Source organism: Penaeus vannamei, chromosome 3 (assembly GCF_042767895.1).
Source record: "Penaeus vannamei isolate JL-2024 chromosome 3, ASM4276789v1, whole genome shotgun sequence".
NCBI lineage: Eukaryota > Metazoa > Arthropoda > Malacostraca > Decapoda > Penaeidae > Penaeus > Penaeus vannamei.
In genome coordinates, this window is record NC_091551.1 from 44,153,461 (window position 1) to 44,163,028 (window position 9,568).

The window sequence follows — 9,568 nt, forward strand, 5'->3', positions numbered from 1 at the left end:
AATCAGGTATGTATGATTTCAAGCTTGAATAGGTGAAATGAGCTAAAAACTAATAATTTATGGGATATTCCTTATATTGTTTCATTTCATCCTTGGGAACTTTGATATTTACATATTGGGAAATAACTATAAATGGAGAAACATGTGAGCAGAGAATGATGAAAACGATATTTCCCTTTCAGGTGTTTCGGATTCATATGAGCATGGAAGGGGTGTTATGCTGACTGACTTTGACGGAGATGGGAAACTCGACATTGTGTACGGCAACTGGAATGGGCCCCATAGACTCTTCCTACAGACAGCTGATGATGAAGGCCGACCCAAATTCAGGGTAGGTTGTAAAATAGTTTAATATTCACATACATTCTTATCTAAGGACGAGTGTAGAATACAACTTATCTAAGGATGTGTGTAGGATACATTCTTGTTTTTTTGTTGTTTTGTTGTTGTTATTTTTGTTACTGTTGTAGTAATAGAGGAATGGTATTTGAGAACTTACTTCTCCTTGACAGAATATTGCAACTGAAGACTTTGCCAGGCCATCTCCCATTCGAACAGTCATTGCAGCTGATTTCAACAATGATGGTAATTTGGAGGTAAGGATGGCTTAGTGACTAGTTCTGGAATATAAAAGATATAGTTGATGACAATGATCTATTCATTTTACCGGGAGCACTTGTTTCATTCTTGTTTATATTCTTTCCATATGATTATATTCTTTCCATATGATTACTTTCCTCAAACTCTGCCTTTCTCAAGTAACACTTGCAATTCTCAAATTACTTTCAGTGCAGTGGTTCCCAACCTCACATCAATTGTAAAGTTTTCAATAAATTTCATAATTCTGAAATAACACCATATTCAGAAATGTCAGTCAAATTTCCACCAAGAATTTAATATGGTTATTGAGCCACAAACATTGTTTGGGATGACTGTATTTTGTTTTCTGTGATTTTTTTATTTTTTTATTTGTTGATTGCAATTTGCAGTTGTTTGTACGGTTACATAACACAACAAACTTTTTAATATATATATTTTTTTATAGTTGAAAACCTGTTCAATTGGGACAATTTTACTCCTGCAGATTCTATTAAATTTCACTGTAAAATTGCAAACTTTGAAATCAGGGGAAATTAATATGAAAAAATGAAGATTTTATGACTGCTTCTCATTCATGACTATTTTATTTTTATTATTATTATCATGTGTTTGTTCCTTTGTTAATTGCAATTTGCAGCTCTTCCTATGGTGACAAAAAACAAGAGACTTTTTTACTGCTTTTTTTTTTTTCTCTCTCTCTCTCCTTTTTTGAAAACCTTGTTCTAATGAAAGAACTTTACTCCTGCAGGTTCTACTGAATAATATTGCTTACCGTGGACCTGCTCCTAACAGGCTTTACCAAGTTCTCAGAGGCATAAATGGTCAAGATCCGTCAATCAAAGAAATTAACATTGGTGATGCACTAGAACCCAATGGCAGAGGAACAGGTAAAATCTGTAATTTAAATTTGGTTCAGTTTTATTGTTTGATTTTTTAAAAGTTTTATGGGAGACCATTTTGAATGTACAAGGCCATATTTTTTCCTCATATTTGACAATGGCTATGATTTACACAGGCGGTGCAGTGACCGATCTAGATGGTGATGGAAAACTGGAGGTTATTCTGTCACATGGAGAGTCTGCAGAACAACCAATTAGTGTCTACAGAGTTAATTCCGATGAAGTAAGTTGACATCGCTTCTTACTTATTTGTAAAGATAGTAAAAAGTCAATAGGGCCAGTATTTATGTCTTTGTTCACTGATTACCATATTCATGAAGATAAATAACTATCAGATTTATTAGGATGAATATTCATTGGGTTTATTAAGATAATGGACACCTGGCTCTCAAGGATCCATAAGGGGTCTGTGAGGATCAGATAAAAATCAACATTACTTTTTGCATAAAAAGCGAGTGTTTTATTAGATTACTTATTTTATTTATAGATTGTTTATTTTAAAGTTTGATAATATTTTATGAGCCTGATTTATGTATGACACAATCAAATCTCAATAAATACAGTATACTATACACATTGCATGAAAAGTTGTGTTGATGTAAGTATTTCTGGGGAAGTGGGTCTATAGTTTCACCGCATTTTCAAAGGGATCCTTGACTCCTAAAAAGTTAAGAACCATTGCTCTTGCCTGTGATTTTTTAATCTCTATCTAAAATATAAACACGTGCAAGGATTATATCTGTAAAAGCCACTTGTCTGAACACATAAAATTTTTTAACTCTACAGGAGAACAGACCAAAAGGGTGGCTACGTGTACGTGTTAGCACCCAGCACGGAGCTCCAGCCAGAGGAGCACAGGTGACACTTCATACTAACAATGGGAAATACTCAAGAGTGATTGATGCTGGATCTGGGTACCTCTGCCAGATGGAACCAGTGGCTCACTTTGGCTTCAACACGGAAACACCCACAAGGTTAGATGATCTTATTACCTAGGGTTGACATTATGTTCTGTTTATGGGAATATAATGTGCATATTGGCCCCTCACGCCGATTTTGTAGCTGCCTGGAAACTATTATTTTCGGCTTCAAAATATACCCGCGTTAGTGGGTTAACAGAATGCTCATTAATTCATCTCTTTATTGCTGAAATGATTCAGTGATGGTTAATGATTGATTTTTCTCTCCATACAGGCTGGAAGTTCTGTGGCCAGATACAAGCTTCAAGGCAATTGACCTCAATTCAACAAATATGAATAGTGAGATGACTGTTACTCATCCTGGCACCAGTGGACAAACAGTTGCTCCCATTACCTCTAACTCTCAGGTACTTAGACTACAAAAATCTGTAATGAATTCAGCGACGAAGATTAGCATGCCCAGTCTTCTGTTGGCATGTACTCTTACAGCAATATACGCAAACAGATATTTGTTCTAGATTTGCGAGCCTCCATTTCTCCCTTTATTCCATCCTGATATTGAAATTATTCCAAGTGGTAGGATTGCACTATGTTGAAATAATGAAGGCTAGGTCAATGCAGAATGCCTTACTTGAGATAATGATAGATTCTACTAACATCTGCTGGCACTCATTTAAGCCCAACAGATTATGCAGCAAATTGATTGAATAGAGCTTAGTGAAGTCTGAGACGAGTATCATTTTTCAAAGATCAGGACCAAAAATTAGTTATTGCAAATAATAGATACAAACTAGCATGCAGCATGTGTAGCTTGAAACCAGACTTAGTCATTGGGTTCCAAATTCATATACAACACTAAGATTTTCTTTCATATCTGTCTTTGCAGGGGGGAAAATCTCAAGAATTCTCAAAAGTTGAACTATAAGGTTCTAAATATCAAAATGAAAAGGCTGCTGTTAAAGAAAATATAATAAGTATATGAAATATGTTTCTAGTCCCAGACAACTCTTGGATTTATCTTTTTTTTTTTTCTCCTTTTTTTCACCTCCAAAAGAAGAATGTCAGACTTGCCTTCAACGCTGATCCATAGGTCAGGTTAAGTCTAACTCCATTCTCCTTGTCTTTCAGAGAAGATAAACCATCTGGGAGTCAAGAACCAGTCATAGTCTCATATTATTTATTCCTCGCTTATCATGTGTGGTTGATGTATGTGTAAATTATTTAGGAATTGTGTGATTGTTTATTTTTAAAAATAATTGTATTCAACTTTTTATTATTCAATTCACTTATTGGTTTATTTTAGATATTGATAACAGTAGTCAGCATCTGCTTATGAAGAGAAGGCATATAAATTATTATTAGCTTATATTGTCTCGGGAGTGTGCATGAACTCAAATGACAGGCCAGTTTCATACAGAAATCTTAAGATTTCCAATCTAAAAAAGTGCTTGATGCTAGTTGGAAACTAATTGTAAGACTTCATATAAGAAATGTATGAATCTTGTCTGGCATCTGATTCATAAGAGCAATGTATGAATTGTGTCTAGTATGTGTGGTCATGCTTAAAGAATTTCATCTTTATGTAACTATCTTTTATGACAATTTAAACTTGAACCCACATGGAGAGATTGTGAGTGGGTTCAGTTTTTTATCAGGAGGAAGAGGTATCTCTCTTTTGCAACTACGCTGTTCATCGTTCATTTGTTACTTCAGGGTTACTAGACAATTGAGAATGTTGCATGTATTAATAAATGTATGCAGGACATGTTATGACATGTTGATGAGAATAAGGAAAGTGAAATGAGACTTTTTTCATACACTCAGTAGAGTTCTTGTAAGGTTATAGAAAAGTTGAAAGAAATCATGTTACAGCTTTTAATCTGATAATTCTGCAAATATTTTAGTTACATTTTAGAAATGATGTGCTTTGCTTTTCAGTATTTCATGATCTAAATCAGTCTTCATCACATTATCAGTAGATTTTTAAGGTATTCTTTTGAACTATTAAATATTTTTTTATGTATTGCATTGCTCATAAAAAAAAACATTGTAAAGCAGGCTTTTTCATATTGTAACCATAAAAGGTAATATCTTTTACTGTAATTTTTTATTTTCTCAATAAAATATATGTAAAAGACTACATCTTCTACTTTCCTGTAACAAGTCCTTTGAGTGACTTTGCTTGCATCTACTGCCACTAATAGCATGACGTTCAACATCTACTACTCTATGATGTGCATAGAAATAATGAAGTATAATTGCTGTTGCGGTTTGAGAAATAAAAACAGAAATATTCTCTCTCTCTCTCTCTCATTCTCTCTCTCTCTCTCTCTCTCTCTCTCTCTCTCTCTCTCTCTCTCTCTCTCTCTCTCTCTCTCTCTCTCTCTCTCTCTCTCTCTCTCTCTCTCTCTCTCTCTCTCTCTCTCTCTCTCTCTCTCTCTCTCTCTCTCTCTCTCTCTCTCTCTCTCTCTCTCTCTCTCTCTCTCTCTCTCTCTCTCTCTCTCTCTCTCTCTCTCTCTCTCTCTCTCTCTCTCTCTCTCTCTCTCTCTCTCTCTCTCTCTCTCTCTCTCTCTCTCTCTCTCTCTCTCTCTCTCTCTCTCTCTCTCTCTCATTCTCTCTCGTTTTTCCCTCATTCTCTCTCTCTTTTTCTCTTATTCTCTCTCTCTTTCTCTTTTTCTCTCATTCTCTCTCTCTCTTTTTCTCTTATTCTCTCTTTCTCTCTTTTCTCTCATTCTCTCTCTCTCTCTCTCTCTCTCTCTCTCTCTCTCTCTCTCTCTCTCTCTCTCTCTCTCTCTCTCTCTCTCTCTCTCTCTCTCTCTCTCTCTCTCTCTCTCTCTCTCTCTCTCTCTCTCACTGGCAAAGAATTGATATCAAACTGTGGATGCAACATCTCTTGAAGCATTTTGTGAATTTTGCTGCATATGTAACACATTTACTACAAGGGAACATCAGCTCATGGTATTTGTTTGGTAAGTAAAATTTTGTGTTCTGTTACTTTTGTGTTTTGCTAAAAAAAGAGTCGTGTAATGTTGCATATGGATATACCATTATCTTCTCTTAATGTACTGAATACTCCTTACAGTGGAATAGTTATGATGTCTGAAAAATACAAATCTCATTGGTTTGATGAATGAATGCAAATCTTATTTATAAACATTAAAAATTCAATTTTTATCAGTCCATCTTTCTGTAATATTCTCAAATAGTTATACTGATATTATTTTCTGATTTGTTTTAACAGTGTGCACCTGGATGGACACTTGATTTCACAAGTGGACGCTGCATTGACATGAATGAGTGTGATACAGAAAATACATGTGGACGACGTTATAGATGTGTAAATACTCTTGGTTCTTACAAGTGTGTACCAAACATTCTTTGTCCAGAAGGCTATCAGGCATCACAGCAATTTACATGTGAAGGTGAGTGCTGTAGTGTTTCTTTATTCACAGAAAATTGAGATACTATTCCAAGGATTAATGCTTTATATTCTGATTGCTCCAAGAACGTGCCATTGTGATTTTTAATTATTATTGTTTTAGATATTGATGAATGCCAAGGACAGGTGTGTGCCCATTTCTGCACCAACACGCCAGGCTCCTACCAATGCAGATGTCGCAATGGGTATCGTCTAGACCACACTAATGGGGACTGTAGAGGTAAGAGATTGATAGATATAAATTTAGTTTTGAGAATCCTTATGCAATTCATATTCTCCTTTCAACATGTTAATTTTGTTAGGAATATTTTGATAGTATCTGTCAGAGAATTGGAAATTCAATTCAGTTTACTAAATTGTACAATTATGAAGTGTGTGTGTGTGTGTCCTATCTGCTGTATTAATTACCAAATATTTTTTCAAATTGATGTAAGTATCTAGCACATGTTATCAGGAAGGTTGTTCCTTTCTTCTGTCAGGGAAACTAAATCTTTTAACATCTTTATTGGCTTCTTTTACTTTTAGCTGACTGAATTATCCAAAACTGACTTCATTGTTCCTATTGCTTTCTCATACAGCATACTCATGCTCTCTTCCAATGTTTGTGTGTTGCTATATTTAAACTAGGTACTGAAAGCAATTTTTGCCAAATGAAATTTCATACATCATATTACTTCTTTAGTAGTAGTTTGGTTTGATTACTATGGAATCACTTTTTCTACGTGAACAGTATTCTATATCCCCATATCTTCATGATTTGTTAATAGTTAATCAAATAAAGAGGGCTGCTCCAGCTCTTTTGTTGATATGTTTTTAACATTTTGAAAAAGACAATGTCCTTTTGTGATTTCTAGTGAATATTGCACTCTATGAATCATGTGCTTTGAGGTCTAGACTTTATTAGTTGATTGTGCTGTTCAAATTTGTGAAGATTATTATTTTGCTTTAGTTTCTCTGTGGTAGTTTTCTTCTAGCTACTTGGGCATTTCTTTAATTAGTTAAGGCTTATGTTTTTGTACCCACAATGATGGTTAAAGAAGCATATACATGTAGTTATAAGCTGCTGCAGATAAGCTGCTTCAGTAGTTATTTGTTCTATTTGTTTCAACCTTATTTGTCTTTACTTCTGCTTTGCTTCTGTAATGCTTTCTTAGTTTTGTTTCTACATCTGTTTTATTTTTTATTTACTACTATTACTACTCTTTTGTTTCTATGTATCCAATTTTTCTTCAAAAATAGTTGTCACTCTTCCATGTTGGCCTGGTTGTGACTTAGATCAATATTTCATGCATGTGTAGGTGTGAACGTGTGTATGGATGCGGGCATGTGTATGTCTGTGGATGTGGTGTGCGTGCCTGTGTGCCCATGTCGCAATGTTCAAATTTTGATGATTCATATATGGATATATTTCTATATGTATTTACATATTTATTTTGATAATAACTCATGGACAAAGAAGTATTAAATCACAGTAACTTTATTGTATTTCCAGACATAAATGAGTGTGCAGAGGGCACTCACAGTTGTCAACAATATTGTCACAACCACCGTGGAGGTTATCACTGCCATTGCTTTAGGGGCTATACCTTAGCTCGTGACCGTCATTCCTGTCAAGCAAACGGAAGAAATTGATCCATTTACTTGTTTGTTTGATGGGGCAATTCTTACTTCATAAAATTATATGCAGATTCCACTGAGCTTCAGTTTTTTCATATAATCTGTTATATCTGGTTTGTACAAAGCTAGGATCAATGTTCCTTTAGTTACTTTAAAACAAAAGAGAACCACTGATATTTTCACAGGAAAATCAAGTTTGTTACAATACTTGTTTGTTGTAATGCTTGTATACTCTATTTTATAAAGTTTTATACCAAGCCATTTATCTATAGTTTTACCTTGTTGTTACTGATGCTGACTAACACCACCTACATCTCCCTTAAGACATCATAAATAATGTAAGGAAAAGCAATATGTACCTTGTCAGTTAAGTGTGAGAGGAAAAAGGAGAAAATATGAGAGACAGAGAGTGGATTGAAGAGACTGGGGTAGTAGGGAAAGAATGGAAAAGAGAAGAGAGATAAAAAATGACAAAAAGTATGGAAATGAGGATTAAAAGAAAAGGGGAGACACAAATCAAAATTACGAAGTATGAAGACAGATGCAATTTGATGTGTATGTACTGGCAATTATGATGTTGCAGTTACATGAAAATAATAAAGCAACTGACAGTATCACAGATAAAGGGAACCAATGACAGTGAGGTTCATTTCTCCACTTTGGATTTTAATCTGTACTTGATTTTTGCAACATCTGGTTTTTGTGTGTTGAAGTAACTTGAAAAAACAATTAAATGGATTAATGTGTCGACAACAATACATGTAGATATTCAGAGATATTGGGAAGGACATAGCCTCTTGTTCTATTACAAATTTTAGGATCTTATCACCATGAAAATATTGCTGCATATTACAGATGATTGAGGATACATAAATCATGGATAATTTGGTTAGTAATAAAGCATTTCTGTAATGGTGTTCTTGTCTATTTTCTTTATGTTAATAAGGCAGCCAGAGTAGGAGTCAATTATGAATATAATTGGAATTCAAACTTACCCGGGGCTGAATTGTGATTAATAAGAAAAGTAAATAAAATGAAATGGACTGCCTTGGTATAAATATCTATTACATGATGTGTGAATTGATTACCAAACTGAAAAAAAAACATACTTGTCCAGTAATTCACTTACAGTGTATCCAGCCTGCTAAATATTTCCAAGAATATTAAGAGAAGAACCTAGTAAATTTTATTCATTTAACTGATGGAAACAATCTGAATTCTCTAATGTAGTTTGTATGGAGAAGTAATTTTGGTAAATAATATTTGATTTTGAAACTTCTCATTTCCTATAAGAGTAATAGTACAGGGCTATTGATTCCATGTGGAACTTTTTCATGTTTGAAACAATTTTCTTCTTCTTCTTCTTCTTCTTCTTCTTCTTCTTCTTTTGACAGGAATGAACTGAATCTTGCCCTTCTAGTTGGCTGTCTGAGATTTCAAGCTCTGTTTTTTTTCAAATGCATCATAATTCTAAGTAAGGGAGAGGTGATCAAGTAGGAGGATTGAAACACAAGGTATTACATGGGAGTGGGATCTCGGCAGATCATAGAAAGATGTCAATTATATTTTTCTTTTCTTCAGAACAGGAAAAAAACTAAGCTATTATGACCATGTGAAGATTAAATTAGGAAACTATCAGGACTTTCTAAGGAAATTATGAAAAACTTTTAAGTCTTTGTAATAACTTTATTCCTTGAAGACAAAGAATTATCAAGTTAAATGAGATAAAGAAAAAAAAATGTAATCAAGTCAAAAAGGACCAAATTACAACAAATCCATTTTCAATCATTAGTGCATAATTATGATGATGCAGATTTTGTTTTTCTTTATCTATAAAGAAATTCAACTTGTGACGAACAATGCAGCCTCCAAATTCAAATGTTTACAATTAATCATCCATTTCAATATCTCAAGTAAACACTGAAAACATAGCACCAAAATAATTACAAAATTATTGGTACAGTGTTACAGAGGCTAAAATATTATGAAGTAAAATATATCTATCTTAAAAATAAATATTCATCTCGGTTTATTAAGTAATATATTGTCTAATTAAATTATATGCAACTTGAGCATGAAATCAAAATCTTGTG

The 9,568-nt window shown here is 33.9% G+C and overlaps 1 protein-coding gene across 13 annotated transcripts in view; it reads left to right on the forward strand.

Annotated features, from left to right (window-relative positions):
* The window catches only part of LOC138859187 (cartilage acidic protein 1-like), a 13,377-nt gene extending 5,643 nt beyond the window's left edge, over positions 1 to 7,734 (forward strand). For 6 of the 13 annotated variants that reach the window (XM_070113321.1, XM_070113325.1, XM_070113311.1 and 3 more), the window contains exons 7-16: positions 1 to 6; positions 183 to 331; positions 513 to 596; positions 1,349 to 1,487; positions 1,616 to 1,722; positions 2,286 to 2,473; positions 2,694 to 2,826; positions 5,661 to 5,841; positions 5,962 to 6,078; positions 7,351 to 7,734. The exon at positions 1 to 6 is cut by the window's left edge and continues 132 nt beyond it. In XM_070113321.1, coding sequence (XP_069969422.1) covers positions 1 to 6; positions 183 to 331; positions 513 to 596; positions 1,349 to 1,487; positions 1,616 to 1,722; positions 2,286 to 2,473; positions 2,694 to 2,826; positions 5,661 to 5,841; positions 5,962 to 6,078; positions 7,351 to 7,490 — 1,244 coding nt within the window. In that variant the 3' untranslated portion in view covers positions 7,491 to 7,734. The other 7 variants (XM_070113342.1, XM_070113366.1, XM_070113354.1 and 4 more) reach the window with 3 other exon arrangements.
* Positions 7,735 to 9,568: the final 1,834 nt, after the last annotated feature.